Raw genomic sequence first — 20688 nt, 5'->3', positions numbered from 1 at the left:
AGTGAACAATTATGAATTAACAATAACGTTAGCAAGTTACAAACCATTGCATATACGTAAACATTATTACTCTTAACTTTACTAATTTAACTTAAACGTACCTCAGAAGAGAAGTCTCAGGTTACGGGCGAACGGAAGTGAAGTTAACCTGCTACGCGGAAAGGCGGAAGTTAGATGACGTCATCGTGAAAAGGGCCTATTTATCTCTATGGTTGATACACGAGTTTATATTTCCGCTAAAGACTGTTTCGGTTATTTCCGCAAGTCTTCGATTCTATTCGTAAGATGATATGTTCGCATCGGTTTCGGATATTTTCGGGAGCTTTCGGCATGGTCGGTAACGGTCGTGTTCAAATCTTCAGAGCTACTTCTGGCCTGGATACTGAACTAAGAAAGGAACTGAAGAAAGAGGGAAACAAAAAACAGTGGACGAGAGAAGGAGCCTGACAACGGAATGACGGTGCTGCAGGAACCTGTTCAGGTAACGAAGTAGTTTGTTATACCAAGAAGAGAACTGTCACATGCAGGACAAGCGGAATGTATTGTGGCCTGCACTGTTCACTCCCTACCAGAAAGATCCACTACTGCTACACCGAGGCCTGAAAACAAATGGCTTGGCCTAGCCAGTTAACGTTAGCATTGCTTCGTTGTCAAAATCGGTAAACTAGTGCCTGTTATTCAATATATACCACACAGGAGTACTCTTTTATAACTGCCACTGTCAGCTACCAGCCAGGTATCCGAAATTAGATAGCGGTAGGTGCCAGGTAGCTAGGTACTCAGTCACTAGCCATATTTAGCTAGCTAGCTATTTTAACTAGCTAGTTATGGAGCCTCAACGTTTGTTTTGAATTATCTTGTTAATGTTAGCAAACTAGATTAGATAACCTAACGTAACTTGCTAACGTTAGCTAATTACTAGACTATGACAGTACATTGAGTGTTTATTTCCGATAACGTTATCTAAATGAACTAATTTAGATAAGGTTGTTAACTAAACATTACAGCTGATCAGATGGATGATGGTTTACATTATTTCGATGTCATTCTTTCTCTGCAGCATAACAGTAGTTAACGCTAAAGTCGTTACGCTTGCAGCTAAGTTAGCTAACTAACATGTCGTCCGAGGTAACAGTTCCTTCAGGTTGTAAATGGGCATTTTGACAGCTGAATTGAACATATTGAAAACCACTGGCTGGCTAACTACTCAGTACTAGCTAGCTACATGGTAACTGCTGTCTGCATTGTCATGGCGTTTGTTGAACATTTGATGCAGCTAGCCACTTGCCAGCTACCGTAACCTTAAAAATCATCAGATCTGACGTTACATAGCCAAGTAACGTTACCTCAACTAACATAGCCAAGTACCTCAACTTGTGTTAAGGTACTTGGCTAGACGTTACATTGCTAAGTTATCCTGTGGCCACAGATGTTGGTATTGATATCGAACTTTGAAATAACGTTAGCAAAGTGTTTGACACTTGCCACAAAAAACTGGAATTCGACTGAGCCCAATAACATTTTTTTGTTTTTTCACTGAAAAAGATAGCATTGCCTGCCCGTCGAATGTAGTTAGCTAATGGTTGGTTGTTGTGTCAACATTTCATAGACATCTAGCTAACAGCCAGCCATAAGATGGAGTAGTCATCTATAATAAGCTGCAAACTTTGTATTCAAAGACTGTGTTATCAACGCATGTGCTTATTGACTGACTAGGCCATTGATTATTAGTGAGTTGTAAAGCTTGCTGTCAGAGCGACAACCAGATCAGACAATCGCAGTAGGCTGTGACAATAGAGATGCAGATAGGGGAAAAGGGAGACATGACATCATGTATGTGTTTGTTTGTCTCACTGTGTCTAGGCTGCTGTTTGGCATGCACTAAACCACTATGCCTACCGAGATGCTGTGTTCCTGGCCGAGAGACTCTATGCTGAAGGTAATTAAATCTATCCCTCTTGTCTTGAGAAGATATTGTCCGTGCTGCAGCAAAGCTGAGCTCTTCCTCCTTCAGCTTACTGTGCTGACAACTGTACAGTTCCACCTGACTGCTTTAATCCACACAAATACTCCTGAAAGGTTTTGACATGATGGTGGCTTGTGGGGCCTGACACATGCAAAACAGGTTTTAGAAGACATTGTCATTTCTTATAGAATAGCCTGTAGGCTGCTGTTGCTTTAATGTGGAATGCAGAACACTGCAGTGGACTATTAGGCTATAGCGTAGACGTGAGGCGATCAAAATAACACATCAAGTATGAACCTTGGTCACATGCCAAAAGGAATCTAATGCTGTCAGTGCAAGTCAGAAAATGTCGGAGCCAAATGAATAACATTTATATTTATAACTCCTAGTCGTCTGGGAATGAGATTGTGCTTTTGGTGTTTGTGTGTGTGTGTGTGTGTGTGTGTGTCAGGGTATGTATCTGTATGTATGTTCATTTAAGTGCACATTTTGCAAATTCATTATTTGGATGCATCTCTTATCCTCCTCACAGTGCATTCTGAGGAGGCCCTCTTTCTGTTAGCCACATGCTACTATCGTTCGGGAAAGGCCTACAAGGCATACCGCCTTCTCAAGGGACACAGCTGCACAACGCCACAATGCAAATACCTCCTCGCCAAGTGCTGTGTGGAACTGAGCAAGTAAGGATGTTATTCTGTTTCTGATGTTTTAGTCCTCATAGTTATGACATTGTGCATGCTTTGAATCCAGAGTGCCACCATATTATTTTCTTGGCCATGCTGCATACTGCAGCCAAGTGGATTTAGGGTCGTACTCTTCTGTCATGCAAGAATTGAATACAATATTTCCTCAAACAAGGATTAAAGAGGGCCAGTCTGAGGACAAGAGGCCTGGATGGCTCCCCTCCCCTTTGACCCCCGTATGCTCACATCAGTGGTCCGGTCCTCTTCTCTTCCCAGGCTTGCAGAGGGAGAGCAGATCCTGACAGGGGGGGTCCTGAACAAGCAGAAGAGCCAGGAGGACATCGTCACAGAGTTTGGAGACTCTGCCTGTTTCACATTGTCCCTGTTGGGGCAAATCTATTGGTAGGATAACCATGTTCATTACTTCATTGTTGACCAATCTAAAGCATGTTCGGGGAACGTTTTCAATTGAGAGCTGATTGCTTGTGTGCTAGCTATCACATAGCAATACCTAATGTTTTACTATACAACTGAAGTATATCATTGCTAATGGATTATTGTACGTGGTTTGAGTAATAGACATTGGACCCTAGTGAAGAGGGTTGGGCGTAGCAGTACCTTGATGTTTGTTTGTCGAGATGGACACGTTTATTGTATCCTGAAGGAAACCTTGTTAATTGAGCTTCCCATGGTGTTGCTAATGAATTAAAGGGAGCAGAAATTGAGAATTGGAGAGGAGGCATGTCTGTGAATGATATTTGAATGTTACCTTGGTCAATTCAAATTGACTATTTGAATGCAGCAAGGGACTGCAGCAGGATGTGTCCCTTTCTACAGAGATACCGTATTTAGAACATGATGTAAGGTAAGCTCAGCCAGTGGGCTAGAATGTCTGAGCATTTAATTATCACTTAGTCATGAACATCATGTTACTATTTAGACGTGCGTGAACCACAATCAAAATGCTGTTGTCTCAATTTCAAAGGTGTAACCATCTCAAAAATCAGACCCTAAACAACAACGTGGTATGCTGATATATTTCAGTGCTGTTGCATTATTACTGTGTGATGTCAGGAAAACCAATGTAGAGGTGAAGCAAAGGTAATTGGTCTGGTATCTAAGATGTGTGACCGTAATACAACCATAAATGCCCAGTGAGTGGTTGCATCCTCTTATAAATTAGATTTGAGGTACAGGAACAAGCTAATCCTGGCAAAGATATTAGCTGGAATGTTCTAAATTAGATTAACGTGACCGGGTGCAATGTGCTTTGTTGTGTGATTGCACGTGCGTGGCAGTCACCCACATGCATCACTCAATATCGAGAATATCATTTTCTTCCTATTTCTGTCTGTGAAGCAAAACAGATCGTCTGGCCAAAGGTTCGGAATGTTATCAGAAGAGCCTGAGCATGAATCCTTTCCTGTGGTCTCCCTTTGAGTCCCTCTGTCAGATCGGTGAGTCAATCCGCTAGGGTGGGGTGGGGTGGGGTGGGGGGGGGGGTAGTTAGTTATATAATGCATATTAAGATGATAGAGTAGAATATGTTTTTGCATGAACAATAGAGTTTGATTCACTCGTCATAGTAAGAGAAAAAGGAGAAACTTCACACTGGTCCTAATCCCATGCATGATGGCAGAACCAAATCTAGTTCCCTGACCAGTGCTCAGGTTAAAATCCACTCTCTATTCCCTCTCCCTGTTCTTAAACTGATTGTATTAACCTGTATCTTTGTTGTCAGGCGATCGTCCGGACCCGGAGCAGATCTTCAGACTGACGTCCCTGCAGTGCTTCAGCGGCGGGAGTGGAGCCCCTCCCCTGTTCCCCATCAGCCCCGCCCACACGCCAAGCCACAACATGCCCCACCGCCAGGTGGACACGGTGCTCATGGAGACGCCCCAGGACACCTTAGTACGTCCCTTCAACTTTTTCTACGGCCAGGTTTGGCTCTCTTTACAATGATGGCTTACATTGCATTGTCTTGGTACCAAGATGAAGGAGTGTTTGACCTGGTGTTTGGCAAGGGGTTGGGACTGTGGAAGAATGTGATCTGTGAACTCTAGGGGTGTAACGGTACATATATTCTTACTGAACAGTTTGGTACGGGGACCTCGGTTCGGTCTGCACTGTGAAACCAAATTAATACATTATATATAAAAATAACACTAGTAAGCTATTCCTTTTAAAACAACTAGAGCCTATGTGCACGTTGTAATCAAAATTCTAATCTTAATTGGCGCATTTCAAATGATCATTTTGTAAGGAGCAGTCGGGAACTATTAGTTCTGTACTCCATCATTGTTTAAATCTCCAGTTTGGGAACATTTTGGCTTCCCAGTAGAAGCAAACATTTATTGAATTTAGAAGGAAATCAACTAAATGTATTGAATTTATTAGAACATTAATTTGCCCAAGATGATGATAAGACATGAACAAAATGCATAAGTCATTTGTATTTTCCTTTAACTTTCTGAAGAGGCAACGGTGTGGGAATTCACCTGTCTGTGTGTGTGCGCGTTTGTCTGCCACTATGTAACCGTTAGTGATGATGCTAATGACAACAGTCTTCTGGTAGATGGAAAGGCTTTCCCAAAAACCTTCTCAATGAAATGTTAACTACAAAGTAGTCTATGCTTACCTGGCAGAATGATATCATGATTATTTGCATCAATCCAGTGGTGATTTGTTCAGGAAAATCTATAATCACGTGTGCTACAGAATCACCGCTAACCAAGCAAGGCTCTTGCTGGCGCACACCTAAATTTAAAGTTGATCTACACCCAAAATGTGTAATTTCTTAGATTTCTCCCAGACCTCATTGTTTCCTGATGTGGTTTAAGAATTGTTGTGGACCTCCATAATTTTTTTTATTTTACCCCCTTTTTCTCCCCAATTTCGATCATCGCTGCAACTCCCCAACTGGCTCGGGAGGCGAAGGTCGGGCCATGCGTCCTCCGAAACATGACCTGCCAAACCGCGCTGCTTAACACCCGCCCGCTTAACCTGGAAGCCAGCCGCAACTATGTGTCAGAGGAAACACCGTTCAACTGATGACCGAGGTCAGCCTACAGGCGCCCGGCCCGCCACAACGAGTCGCTAGAGCGTGATGAGTCTAATAAATCCCCTTGGCCAAATCCTCCTCTAACCTGGACGACGCTGGGCCAATTGTGCGCCGCCCTATGGGACTCCTGATCACAGGCATTTGGGATACAGCCCGGGATAGAACCGGGGTCTGTAGTGACGCCTCTAGCACTGCGATGCAATGCCTTAGACCGCTGCGCCATTCGGGAGGCCCCAGGACCTCCAATTTTTGAGAGTGAACCTGAATAACGGGTCAAATCTGAGACCTGGAAAAACAAAATGGAACCAGGCAAAAAATAAAACAGATTTTATAGGGCCATACATTATATGGCTCATGATCTATTCCTGGGTTAGTTTGACATCTTTTGCCAACACTAAAATAATCTACAGTAACGTTTGGCATTTTATTTTCCCACTGTACCGAAACCGAACCGTGACCCAAAACCGCAATATGTACCGAACCGTGGGTTTGGTTACACCCCTAGTGAACACTTTATGATAAATAGCACTTCACAAGGAAAGACCTAATAACCTGTCTATCCAAATACCTATCCAAATGTGCACAGAAGAACTGACAACCGCTGTCTCGTTCCCTTTCCCTCCCCTGTAGGAATTAAACAGACTGAACCTGGAGTCTTCCAACTCCAAGTACTCGTCTCTGAACACAGACTCCACCATGTCCTACATCGACTCGTCCGTCATCTCCCCGGACACCGTAGGGCCTCTGGGGACAGGTGGCTCCTTGCTATCCAAACAAGTGCAGAACAAACCCAAGAGTGGGCGTAGTCTACTGGGGGGACCGGCAGCACTCAGCCCCCTCACACCCAGGTACCGGTGGTCTCACCACCTACACACACATATGAGATGTTTTTTCTCAGTAGAGGCTCTATTACATGTGTTGGACTGTTTTATCGTAAGTGGATAGATAACGCATGCCTGTGTCAATCTGCTCATAAGTGTCGTGTGGCACTGTATTTTGAGTGTGTGTGTATTCCCTATGTGTTGAGGCACTCCCGTGTTTCCCACTTCGACTACGTTTACAGTGTCATTATGTAGGGTGTCCACACACTCTGCCCAGAGTGGGTAAACACGCGCTTTGGTGATGAAATGTTACTTCCTTATGTTATAAAATACATTTTACCAAGACAAATATGATTATTCATGTTCTGAATCTTTCAGTGGGGTCTTTCTCTAACACATCAACATTCTATCAAAAAAGTTGGATTTCGTAACCTAATACATCCGTTAATAAGCACTAAGCTCTGTTGACATAGCGGTGCAGGTTTCTCGTAACAACTTTTGAGGATTTAGCATTTTGTGGTTGTCTTTAAAGTTGTTTCCGCGGGTCGCAAAGAGCTAAATTAGCATGACACGACCTGGATTAAATGTAAAAGGCTTTGAAGATAAAAAGCTTGGTATACGCTCAATGCTCCGTTGACATTTCACAGAGATACGTTTGTTTTTGTGAGAAATCTTCTAAAAAGAACAGGAATTTCGCATTAATATGAAAAGCATATACTAAAATGTGAAGGCACTACATATCATGTCTCAAAATCAATATATCTATCTTACCTCTATATTGTTTTATGTCCTCCGGATTTGAGAAGAAAGATGATGAGTTCAACTGTTTGCCTTAATTCTTGCACAGCATCCAGCCTAGCTGACACAATGTTATTTTCCTGTATTTTGACCAGTTTTCTTCTCTGGCCTCCATTGATTTAGTCACCCTAATTTTGGCCATCCTACAAGGGTGAAAACTCCAATAACTTGTGAATGGATTATGATAGAGACATGAGATTTGGAGCATTGGTTTTCTTAGAGGGTTATCTGCCCAATTTATGTTATTCTATCCATTGGTCAAAATATGCGTTTTTGATTGGACACCCTACATTATGGAGGCATATGAATTGGCATTCTGCTCAGAACATTATTCTATTGTCAGCGATCACTCCGCTAGTAATTTGTCCATGGCTTTGAAAATTGTAGTCAAGTAACATTATCTAGGCTATAATTTGATATTGTGCACCTGGCTGCAGTACATACTGGTCTCTCATTCATTCATCCTCCAGCTCCATTGTCCACTGGCCTGTAATTAGGGAGACTGTAATGATAACTGGCTTCAGAAGACATCTTGATTACTGCTTTCCAGATTTTGTCCTCTACGACGGCTTTGTTCTGTGTGGGCTTTTCTACCTGCGTTACAGGCTGCTCTGGTAGTGAGTGGTACTGTAACTGGATGTAAATGGCCTCCATGGGGACTTCTGAATGATAGGCTAAATTATAAAGAGCTGAATAAGTCTGCAATGTATATGATGATTATTTTTATACTGAGAATCCGTTTGAATCCTCTTATTCCCAGTTTTGGAATCTTGCCCCTGGAGCCCAGCCCAGGGGACCCCTTGTATCTGCAGAACTACTCTCACAGTGGCTCGGGGATGGATCCGCCCCCTCCCGGAGTCCCACCAAAGAAGGTACGCTATAATGAAGCCAACACGCCAAACGCTGTGTGGTTCTCCTATTTGGCGTGTTGATCGAAGAGCAACATACTGTGTGTAAAAATCGATCTATGCACGCTTAATAGAAAACAATTCAACTTCAGAGGAGATTCCTTTCATTTCAGTGAAGGATTGAACAAAGTGAAAGTCAAATATGTTTTGTTGGACATTTTTTAATGGCTTGTTCCCACTTTTCCACAGTCTGTAGCGAGAATCAGTCAGGCGGGGACGAAGTCGGTGTTTGCACAGAGTGGTAACAGCAGGGAGGTCATCCCTGTCCCTTTCAACCAGACTCAGACCACTGCCCCCCCACAGACCAGGTATGTGCTCATTACCAGGCCCATATGGACCCATGTTTACAGTATGGAAATGCAGAGATGTTGCCAAAAAAGACAGCTGTCCTCACATTACTTTTTTACGTATTATTTTCAGTGCGAATTCATGCAGGGTGAAATTGTGTAAATGTTATGAAATTGTGATCCATATTTGTTTTGAGTCAAGTGTTGTGCTTTAAACTTGAAACATTGCAGCATTTTTGCATGGTCAAAATGTCACTCATGGCGTTGGTGTTCTGTGCTAATGGTTGTCTAAGTATGAAGACCTGATGACCATTGTTCTGCTCTGTTTGTCTGTGCCTACTGTAGTACTACGCCTCAAGTGCTGAGCCCCACCATCGCTGCTCCCCCCAATGTGCAGCCCAGGCGGAGCTCCAGACTCTTCACCAGTGCCAGCTCTACTGCCAAGGTAACATAGCAGAGACTCCTTGGGAATTTGACATCTTTTTTTATTCAAAATGCATCGTCATGATGATATGGCAAGTGACACTTTGCTTCTTGAAAACTTGACTGCTGATATACAAAACATTATGGGACTGTATCAACAGTGGACTAATGAAAGAAATACCAAAAGATAGTTTGAGTGGATTTTTCCTTTAAACATATAACCAAATACTGGTATTGAGATGGACATTAGGATTTGTGGTGCATCTTTTTAACCAGGAAAACAAAAACATACATTCGCTCTCAAGTCTAGCATTTAAGTAGTGTAATGATATTTATGAGCAGAGATTTCATTTTATATGTATTATTTTGTTTCTTAATAGAATAGAGGTTGGCACAAAACAGACTGGCACTGGGCTGTGCTGCTGAGATTCTTGGCAAAGACGTTCTATTTCCTAGTAGTCTGTCTGTTCCAAATATCAAAAGCGAGGGGGGGGGGGGAGCAGACATGTTTCTGACGTCAGCAGAGGTCTTTGAGATGCTAAACACAAACAAACATGCATTCCTCAACAGGAGAACAGCAAGAAGCTGAAAATGAAGTTCCCCACCAAAATCCCCAACCGGAAGACCAAGTCAAAAACGGGCAAGGGAGGCATCACCCCCTCCAACCTGAACGAGAGCATTGAGATCCTCAAGCTGGACTCGTCCATGACAGAGGGGAAAGTCAGTATGGGCTCTCAGTTCCAGGCCTTCAGTCTGCAGAAGGCTGCTGCAGGTGAACTGGGACACTGTTAGAATGAACTCTCACACATTGACTTTTAATGAGTCTTCTTTACCTGACCATAGCAAGATGTTGAGCTGAGATGTAGGGATACACTGCCATTAAAAACAAATTATGTCAAAGTAATGCAGTAGTTTTCTGACTCTTTAAAAAAAAAAATTATTGAGTTGCTGTTATAATAGTCTTATTAGCCACCTTGTCATACTTTAGCTATGACTAACACAAACACAACGGAACAATGTCCTTACAAAGATGCCATCACAAGTCCTTATCTCCAACCCCTCTGTGTTCCAGATGGCCTGATGATGCTGATGCGAGACATCGGCCGGGGGTACCTGGCCCTCTGCTCCTACAACTGTAAAGAGGCCATCAGCATCCTGAGCCAGCTGCCCTCCCATCACTACAACACAGGGTGGGTCCTGGGACAGATCGGCAGGGCCCACTTTGAGCTGGCCGAATACATGCAGGTAAGGGAGGGCCTTTTGCTAGGTTCACCTTTCACACTTAAAACGGGGATTGTGGGCATCTGAATATAGATGTACTCCTGTCCTTGCTACAATTTCACAGGGTTTAGACTGTCAAATGGATGCAAAGAGTGGACGATGGGCTGTGTATGGTGGCTTTTGCTACTTCTCAATGGCTCGATTAGAAACTTTTCTCACTCTTCGCCTCCTGTCCCCTCCCTGCAGGCGGAGAGGATCTTCTCGGAGGTGCGGCGCATCGAGAGCTACCGGGTAGAGGGCATGGAGATTTACTCCACCACCCTGTGGCACTTGCAGAAGGACGTGGCCCTGTCGGCCCTGTCCAAAGACCTCACCGACATGGACAAGAATTCACCAGAGGTACGTAGTTAACTAACACAGACTGGGACTAACATTTGCATGTACCGTATCCACATGTCTAGTCAATTGAGACCTTTCCATTGGGAAATGCTTACAAGTGATTCTGTCTTGGAGTATGGTTGCCTAAATCTAAAATATCCATATTTTTGTTTCTTCTGCTCCTATTTCTATCATCACTCTTTTCTCTCCTCTTCTATTCCCTCCCTTTTCCCCCTCCTTAACTCTCTATTTTTGTCCCCTTAGGCATGGTGTGTGGCTGGCAACTGTTTCAGTCTGCAGAGGGAGCATGACATAGCCATTAAGTTCTTCCAGCGTGCCATCCAGGTGAACCCGGGATTTGCCTATGCCTACACGTTGCTAGGCCACGAGTTTGTCCTCACAGAGGAGCTGGAGAAGGCTCTGGCTTGCTTCCGTAACGCCATTAGAGTCAACACACGCCACTACAATGCCTGGTGAGTTAGTGTACAACCTTGGAGTGATAGTGGATGTGACAAAATCTGAATTACAATCGTAATAGATGTGAAATGCTCTAATATTATGTTATAATATTACCATACTATTTTATTTTATTACCTCCGTGTTGTAGTAGTCCGGTCTTGCTCTTGAGACCACATATTGAGTGTCTTGTCTCTGTCGGATACATTTGTACTCGGTCTTGACTCGGTCTCGGACATTGAGGACTCGTAATTTCTTCCCGAGACCAGCGGAGTTAAAAAAACTCATAATTATCATCTTCCATTCAGTCAGCGCATAAAACCGCTTCACCAGGCCAAATATATACACTCCTTTCTTGAAACATTAATATCTTAACAGCTTATCTATTATAGACATGTTTGTGTAGAGGCGAACCTATAGGCATTCAGTGTGTGACAGGTTTGTGACTCTGAAAGGACAGCAACCGTAATATCAGCGCACTCATGTAGGAGAGTGTACTTTTTGTAAACACAAAGGTGTAGTGGAGGGTATAGGCAGGTATAAACCCTATACCCTGTTTATTTTCAGTGGGCATTGCTTATACTCACTTCTTAATCCCTACTGATGCGTATCAAAGTAGTGTAGTGGAGGTATACAACTTATCAATTATGTAGTACAATTGAGAAATCATGCAAAAAGTAGCCTACACAATCGCAAAGCATGTGAAAAATATTCACATGCGCGCCACACACACAGCCTAGTTTCAGCAGAATATCATCTGCAGGCAGCAAGAGTGTGCAGCTGTCAACTGGTTTTGGCATGGAGCAGCACACAGAAGAATGACATCGGTAGGCGGAAGGGTAGGAAAGACGTTTCAACATATTTACTAGTAAATGCTAACTAAGGCAACAATGGGTATGCAAACCAGGTATTTAAAAAGTTTAGTCCGAAGTGTTGGTTAGTTGGCTATTTGTGATGTGCAACTGTTATCATGCTCTGTTTGCATCAGGGGCGTAGACATGGATGAGCCTGGGTGGACAGAGGCCCACCCACTGGGGAGCAAGGCCCTGACAGGCCCACCCAATCAGATAGATGTGGTTTAAGCATTGTTGTGGACTTAAAAAGTGTGATTTTGGAGAGTGAAAATCAGAAAAATCTATAGAAAAACTCATTAAAAAACATAGGAAAACAGGATTTTTCACACAGGGTGCCTTTTCTTCACTGGGTGGGCCATTTTGGATTTTTTTTGGCAAAATGTGAGTATACCCACTTCTCCAGGCATCACTACAACACTGCATAGGGCCGATGGAAAGACAGCAGTCACACACAGCATGATGTTAAAGGATAAGCAGTCCATAAACTCGGAAATAATAAGCCAGTAGGTCCCAATCGTAAGAATACAAAAACACAACCATTAAGCATTTCCCAACCAAAATGTACTACAACCACTTCCCATTGCAAAAAAACATTTCACGTTTAGCACACAAAGTAACCAACCGGTGACCTAAAGCTTAAAGGGAACTGACAGCGTTTGAACTACTTTGCAGATATGAAACAAACAATCATATCAGTCAAAAATATCAAATTCCCAGTTTATGCTACAAAACCAACTGTATAAGAGGTTTTAAAAATAGGTTATATTTGACTCAACATTCCATATTTGACTCAACATTCATTGGACACTGTGTTAACAAACCTCCAAACGAGCTTCAATGCCATACAACACTCCTTCCGTGGCCTCCAACTGCTCTTAAACACTAGTAAAACTAAATGCATGCTCTTCAATCGAACGCTGCTTGCACCCGCCTGCCCGACTAGAATCACTACTCTCGGCGGGTCTGACTTAGAATATGTGGACAACTACAAATACCTAGGTGTCTGGTTAGACTGTAAACTCTCTTTCCAGACTCACATTAAGCATCTCCAATCCAAAGTTAAATCTAGAATCGTCTTCCTATTTTGCAACAAAGCCTCCTTCACTCAAAGCCTCCTTCACTCATGCTGCTAAACATGCCCTCGTAAAACTGACTATCCTACCGATCCTTGACTTCAGAGATGTCATTTACAAAATAGCTTCCAACACTCTACTCAGCAAATTGGATGTAGTCTATCACAGTGCCATCCGTTTTGTCACCAAAGCCCCATATACTACCCACCATTGTGACCTGTACGCTCTCGTTGGCTGGCCCTCACTACATATTCGTCACCAAACCCACTGGCTTCAGGTCATCTATAAATCACTTCTAGGCAAATCCCTGCCTTATCTTAGCTCATTGATCACCATAGCAACACCCACCCGTAGTATGCGTTCCAGCAGGTATATCTCACTGGTCATCCCCAAAGCCAACACCTCCTTTGGCCGCCATTCCTTCCAGTTCTCTGATGCAAATGACTAGAACGATCTGCAAAAATCTCTGAAGCTGGAGACACTTATCTCCCTCACTAACTTTAAGCATCAGTTGTCAGAGCAGCTTACTGATCACTGCACCTGTACACAGCCCATCTGTAATTAGGCCACCCAACTACCTCATCCCCATATTGTTATTTACATTATTTATTTTGCTCATTTGCACCCCAGTATCTCCATTTGCACATCATCTTCTGCACATCTATCACTCCAGTGTTAATACTAAATTGTAATTATTTTGCACTATGGCCTATTTATTGCCTTACCTCCATAACTTACTACATTTGCACACACTGTATATAGATTTTCTATTGTGTTATTGACTGTACGTTTTGTTTATTCCATATGTAACTCTGTTGTTGTTTTTATTGCACTACTTTGCTTTATCTTGGCCAGGTCGCAGTTGTAAATGAGAACTTGTTCTCAACTGGCTTACCTGATTTTAAAATGTACTCTAAGGCATTGCTGGCAGAATAGATGGATGCAGTTCAATGCATTATTCATATAATTCACCAATACATTTCTTGGTAGTCCAAAAAATATTGCTATCAGGTTGTAAATCACAGCTGGCCTGGTACATTGTTTGCTGCCTCCATTCGGGATGCATTGTTTCAGTTTCAATTACTCAATATTCTGGATAAAAACGGATGAATGTAACTAACGTTGGGAATGTCAATACAATCAAACTAGCAAGGGCAATGATCACAAGTCAGTCATAACGCGGCTAATAGGCTAGCGTATCTATTTATGTAGCAAGCTAAAAACATGGAGCCTAACGCTACCTAGCTAGCTAGCAGGATGTCATGCCATTGGAGGAGTGGGTGAGTGACTGACCTTTTTTCCCCCTCATATCATTTTTCGGTGGCTATACACAGCTAGAGATGCAGGTGTCATTTGGTTAGCTAGCAAGATCTTGAAACAACTGTTATACAGTTAGCATATCTCTTGCGTTCGCAAATTCACTCTTGCTATCTACTCTGATTTCAGAGTACTCTCGTCTGATTGTGCCAGAGCGCAGGACAACTGATGAATTTACGAACGCGCAACACCTGCTGAATATGACCGGTGTCAGTAAACGTAGGCAAAAAAAGTTATAGTTAGTCAAGAACGCTCTAGATAACATGTAAACAGCCTAACCAGCTCTGCTACGGTGAGTAAAATGGTCAGAGTGAGGTGTTCTCTCATTTGTGTCTGGAAGCAGCTAGCTAGCTAGCAAGCTAGCCAACTTTAGCCAGTTAGCTTGGGTGCTTGGTTAGGACAAGCATGCATGGGCAGGCAAGCTGCAGAAGGATGAGGAGGCTACAATTCCCCATTGTTTAGCTGAAAAAGTTTGAGTGTTTATCTAATGTTCCTTCGTTAGATTCTAGCTCCTCTTGCTCTGGCTAGCATTAGTTGTTGATTATGTTGATGTGCATAACTGAGGTTGAGAGAGCCTGCCTTTTTATGGTTGTTTGATAAATAGAAATGTGAAGAGGACTACCGTGGCGTTTACATATTTGCAGAAATCAATTCAGGTGTATTTTGTGGCTTTTGGCGAATTCGTTCTAATGATCTAAAGTCACGCTGTTGCAACTGCCTGTAAACACACAGTCCAGTTCAAAGTGAATGATGGCTGGCCTGTGTGGCAAATGGCTTGTTTGTATAAAGGTATGTTGTAGCTCTGATTGGCTATAGCGCACCGGTCTGTGTAGACTCCGGTCCCGGACAAGACAGATGTTTTTATTCGGTTTTATTTACTGCACTGTCTATTAATTGTACAAACGCAAGGCCACTTTCCCACTCTATATTGCTATAGAATTTTCATAAATGCCTTAGTATACCTAATTCCTACATTTATGAAAACGTGAAAATGACCATATCGTGAAAATGGTCATTCTTCCTGGGATGTATATGAACTGTTCTTTTTAAATACGATTTCATGTTGCTAAAACGCTGTCAGTTCCACTTTAAATGCAACACTGTTTCACACACAAGTTATTTTCAAAGAGATGGCTATCAACAGCAAGCGTGCCGCAATAAAAAAAACAGTTCCACTCACCAGATGATGATCATTTGAAACTTCTTGTTGAAAGTTATTCTTGAAATAAGGAGAAGCTAACAAATTAGCAACAACATTCTCTTTGATAACACCTGATGCATCTGCTGCAAACTAGCCAACAACAAAAGCTAGCTAGCTAGACCGTGGGAAAACTACTGCTCGCTATTGCGCAGTGACCTGTTGGCCATCAAGAAGGCAGAAGTTTCCATATGTTTTTGTAAAAACGGTCCCACTCATTAAGTCCAAATGTGATTTGGTTGATTCCACTGTCACTCCAAAGTTTTTCCCAATTACAGTTGAATGGCAGATGCCTTTATCTAGTTTCTGATGGCCTAGCGAATGGCTGGCTTAGCTAGCTAGATGTATCTCCCCAGAGACAGCAAAGAAAAATCCTGATTTTGATCTTTTTTTCTCTTCATCGTTAACCCTTGCCTTTCCAACAAAAACTGAAGAGTTTCCTGAGTGGCGCAGTGGTCTAAGGCACTGCATCGCAGTGCTAACTGTGCCACTAGAGATCCTGGTTCGAATCCAGGCTCTGTCGCAGCCGGCCGCGACCTGGAGACTCATGGGCGGCGCACAATTGGCCCAGCGTCGTCCAGGGTAGGGGAGGGAATGGCCGGCAGGGATGTACCTCAGTTGATAGAGCATGGCGTTTGCAACGCCAGGGTTGCGGGTTCGATTCCCACGGGGGGGCAGTATAAAAAAAAAAAATGTATTCACTAACTGTAAGTCGCTCTGGATAAGAGCGTCTGCTAAATGACTAAAATGTAAATGTAAAAAATTAAATCAGAACATCATTGAACATATTATTATTATTATTATTATTATTGTCATTATTTTATCAAACCTTAGCCCTTCTCTGAAGGCGTAGAAGGCCCATTGTTCCCCACTGTGTTTGGTTTAGTAATAATTTGTAGAGTGTCTCTATTTTCCCTCAGCGTGCATTTTTTCACTTCTGAATGTCTAAAGAATCCATATGTTCTGAAATATGAACACAGAAATACTGGACATTTTGAACTCTTACAATCATGGTCTTGAATTGGACTCACATTTTTCTGGTCTCGGTCTTGACTCAGTCTCAGACCCCTTGTCCCCCTCCGGTCTTGGTCTTGACTCGGACTCGATTTGCTCCGGTCTTGGTCATGAATCGGTCTCACTTTAGGTGGTCTCGAACACAACACTGTATTACCTGTATTATGTTATTCTTTGACCTTATGTTATTATATGACCTTATAATGCAGATTAATAAGCTAAAGTCTCAATAAGGAATTAAAACAAATGCGTCATATTTTGATGTTTATGGATTATGGGAGACGCTTGTTATCTCACCTTTCGCTCGTTCTCTCTCTCTACGTCCCTCTTTTTATCCCTCCATTTCCAGGTATGGCTTGGGGATGATCTACTACAAGCAGGAGAAGTTCAACCTGGCAGAGATTCACTTCAAGAAGGCACTTAGCATCAACCCTCAGAGCTCTGTGCTCCTCTGCCACATCGGAGTGGTGAGTGGCCACTACACTCAGTCTTTCAGCTCACTCAGTCTGTCAGGGCACTTTAAGACATTGCATGCTGATTTTTATTTTTATTTTTTTTACTATCTTTGTGTTTTAGAAAAACACTTTTATAATTAATATGTATTATTATTGTTACTATTTTCATAGCCTGTAGTATTTTACATTTGGTACTTGAGTTATATTTCTCCAATGTCCTTTATGGCACGCTAACTAACTCGCTCCATGTTTCCTGTTGTTTCCACACAGGTTCAGCATGCACTGAAGAAGTCTGACCATGCTTTGGAAACCCTGAATAGAGCGATCAACATAGACCCCAAGAACCCTCTATGCAAATTCCACAGGGCCTCCATCCTCTTCGCTAATGAAAAGTACAAGGTAGGTCCATATGGCATTTCATAAGCCACCACTGACTAACCTACTTTTCAGCAGAATTCCTCTTCTTCCGTATTAATATTATCATTATTTTCTATTGGTTAAGTCTAATCAAAAAATTATATTTTGTGTTTGCTTTTCAGGCTGCTCTACAAGAGCTTGAAGAGCTGAAACAAATAGTGCCCAAAGAGTCCCTTGTTTACTTTTTAATAGGAAAGGTAAGCAAATGTAAACTTTTTTCTTTGTGGGGATTAAGAGGACAGGAGCAGACCGTAAGTGAAGAATTTACTGTCACTTTGATACTCATACTCAATAATAGACCATAATACACTCACCTCTCAAATCTCATACAGTCTGACTTTGTGCAATGCACTAAATAGCTATGAGAGGTTTATGACATCAAATGTTATTTGTCACATGCGCTGAATACAACAGGTATAGTTTAGATCTTACCGTGAAATGCTTTCTTATGAGCCCTTCACCAAGAATGCAGTTTTTAAAAGGTAATAGAAATTTGCTATATAAAGGAGAAATTGGATCACAATAAAATAACAATAACGAGGCTATATAGGGGTACCGGTAATGAGTCAATGTGGGTTAGTTGAGGTAATTGAGGTAATATGTACATGTAGGTAGGGGTAAAGTGACATATTTCCTAGTTTACGAATGTATTCATATGGATGGTGTGTCCTGCTCTAATCATATGCTTTCCTCCCTATTGCTCCCCTCAGGTGTATAAGAAGCTGGGCCAGACCCACTTGGCATTGATGAACTTCTCCTGGGCCATGGACCTGGATCCCAAAGGAGCCAATAATCAGATCAAAGAGGCCATAGACAAGAGGTACCTCCCTGACGACGAGGAGCCTGTCACTGAGGACTACCCCTATGACTCAGGTACAACCACTGTGACTGCCATGACCGACTGATGCATGGCTATGACCATTTAATTCCCTGTTAATGACGACAATGACCTGTACATTTGTTATGAGCTGCATCATCATTTATGAATGTAAAGTATTTGACAGCCTTAAAATTAAACATTGAGTACTAGTAGTAAATAATTTTGAGTCAATATACTTCAGAATTTGAATAGTATATGTTAAACACTCCAGAAAGGTGTGGCCTAGCACTAAAGTACAGATTTTAGGGCGAGGATGCCAATATGGTCAGGCTTCTGTCTATTCATGTTACTTCAGGAAAGAAGCTGAAAAGTTTCAGACTGTCAGGAGCCATGCTTTGACCTCTGACCTCCACCTTGTCCCCAGCAGCTGAGGTGGAGGAGTCGCAGGAGAGCAGTATGACCGACGCAGACGACACGCAGCTCCACACTGCCGAGAGCGATGAGGTCCTGTAACCCTCCTGACCCTACCCCTCCACCCCGACCCCTCCTTTGGACTTAAAAATCATGCCAACCTGGAGCTAACCTCTGGACTCCAGTATTTAAAAAAAGAGGAAGAAGAAAAAAAAGGAAAACAAACTGCTGCTAATACAGTACCTCCAATTGTTTGTTTTTTTATTTTTATAAATCATCTGCTATTTCTTGGTTTTGTTTTCTACCACCCCACCACCACCACCATCCTCGTCCTTCTCCCGTCATGCCTTAGTCCTCGCTGGCTTATCATTCTCGTCGGGTCCCATGCAGCCATGTGTTTTTGGTTTGTTTTTCGTAGAATACCTCATCAGCACCACATCGCCCCATCAGTGCTGATTTTGAATGTCCCACACCTCATCATTGAAAGACATCACTTTCACTTCTTTTAGGTTTGGAGCGCTGCGCTCATGCCCACGGAAGAAAAATAAAGTCCCTGTCTTAATGTTTAGGTTTTTTGTTAATTTTATCAGCGTTACTCTGAATAAACACTTGTGTTATAGCCTATAGCTCTTTGGTTCCTCTCTCCTGATTGGTCTGTGAGTAAATGTATGGGAGAGGAATGAGGACAAGCACATTTCTCGCCTTTTCTCCGGGGCGTTGGGATGTCCAAGGTGTTCCAACCATGGCTATGGCCCGGCGAGTTTCAGCTAAAGCAGACAGAGAATATCTCCCGACTTAAGATCTAGCAATGCCAGATGTCTCGATCACAGATAAATAAATAAAAGTGACATATTTAACCATGTTTGTTTCAGAAGTGCCTCTTATTGACACTGATGTGAAAAGCCAGTGGTTCGTCCAACCAGTCAACAAGATTCGATGTGCTGTTCTTTTGAGGTGATACATCATAAAATACTTCTAGAAACAAATGTGCTCAAATATGATAATCATCCACAGGTTTAGCCTGAGTGCCAGTCTGTTTGAGCTTTCATGCCATCATTCATCGTCATGTCAAACATGTTTTGGCTTGACAATGACAGTAATGGAGTTGAAAAGAGCACAAACCGATCTGGGACCAGGCTACCACAGGTTGGTCCTCACTGACCACACTAATACAAGGTATGATGACGGGGATTAAATGCCCAGTTTCAATATTTGGATGTATGTGATCCCCTAGAATTAAATCACCCAAACAGCCAAATGTGTGTTTGGGGAATTTCGCATTGATTCTGTGTGTATGTATAAAATGTTTCTTGATGTGCTTCTTAATGTACAGTTGGGAAAGGCAAAAATCTCAACACCTCATTCAGAAATATTGCCCCATATCGAGGAGTTGAAATGGCTTTCCTAAAGTTCTGGTGCTTTTTTTCTAAGGCATAGTTTATGCGATAAGAGCAACTTAAAATTTGACCTCCGCACAGCCTGGTCAAAATATGTTCTCATTTTGCAAGTGCGTTGGGGTCTTAATTTTAAATGTGTTCTGTCTTTGGGGATAATGTCTGTTCATGTATATATATATGTGCTATTCATTTTAAGGATATTTGAAATTATAGAATAAACTACTTTAAACATGTCTTCGATTTGACTACCTTGTACTCCCCCAAAATGTGATAATGTCAGTAAATGTAAGACTTGTTGGCTGCGTCTGCCTTTACAAACAACTGATAAGACAATGTGTCTTAGTAGATGCTAATCAGAGCAAATTGACCAATGATTGGGGGACTGAACAACAGTTTATAGCCTAGTTATTACAAGCAAAATGGTTAAGTATGGATTTATATAAAGTCTCTCATAATTAATTGCATCGAGAACACTAATGATTAGTTCATGATTTATAAGTGGGGGAAACCAAGATTGTTTCAGGACAGGAGATGAAGGAAGGATATGTTCATCATTGAGGACCTGGATCAGAGAAGAACTGGGATGAGCATCTGCTGTATCCGTGCCCTCACTGACATACCAGGACATTGCATCTTATGCGAGCAGGAACTTGGAGCCAGTGTATGGAGGTTAGGAAGGTTATTCTCTTCTCATGTAGAAGGACAGAAAGACCTCTGCAAGTGGGGCCTG

The 20688-nt window shown here is 42.3% G+C and overlaps 1 protein-coding gene across 2 annotated transcripts; it reads left to right on the top strand.

The window, feature by feature from the left end:
* The first annotated feature begins 264 nt into the window (after nt 1–264).
* Nucleotides 265–20191, top strand: LOC121569717 (cell division cycle protein 27 homolog). 2 transcript variants are annotated; one of them, XM_041880865.2, is made up of 19 exons: nt 265–481; nt 1864–1939; nt 2499–2646; nt 2926–3051; nt 4009–4106; nt 4391–4560; nt 6341–6558; nt 8090–8201; nt 8427–8545; nt 8870–8969; nt 9518–9719; nt 10020–10192; nt 10415–10567; nt 10811–11019; nt 16808–16925; nt 17184–17312; nt 17453–17527; nt 18041–18203; nt 18575–20191. In XM_041880865.2, the coding sequence occupies exons 1-19, from the start codon at nt 455–457 to the stop codon at nt 18661–18663; spliced, it is 2505 nt and encodes an 834-aa protein (XP_041736799.1). In that variant the 5' UTR covers nt 265–454; the 3' UTR covers nt 18664–20191. The 2 variants fall into 2 exon arrangements, with proteins under 2 accessions (XP_041736799.1, XP_041736800.1); XM_041880866.2 differs by having other exon boundaries at nt 269–481; nt 18578–20191.
* Nucleotides 20192–20688: the final 497 nt, after the last annotated feature.

The sequence above is a fragment of the Coregonus clupeaformis genome, chromosome 7 (assembly GCF_020615455.1).
Source record: "Coregonus clupeaformis isolate EN_2021a chromosome 7, ASM2061545v1, whole genome shotgun sequence".
In the NCBI taxonomy this organism is placed as follows: Eukaryota; Metazoa; Chordata; class Actinopteri; order Salmoniformes; family Salmonidae; genus Coregonus; species Coregonus clupeaformis.
This window is presented reverse-complemented; position numbering and strand designations above follow the sequence as displayed.

Coding starts and splice junctions, on each gene's coding strand:
- LOC121569717 (XM_041880865.2), top strand. CDS start 455: ATGACGGTGCTGCAGGAACCTGTTCAG. Junction 3,052..4,008: donor CTGTTGGGGCAAATCTATTG/GTAGGATAACCA, acceptor CTGTCTGTGAAG/CAAAACAGATCGTCTGGCCA. Junction 4,561..6,340: donor AGACGCCCCAGGACACCTTA/GTACGTCCCTTC, acceptor CCTCCCCTGTAG/GAATTAAACAGACTGAACCT.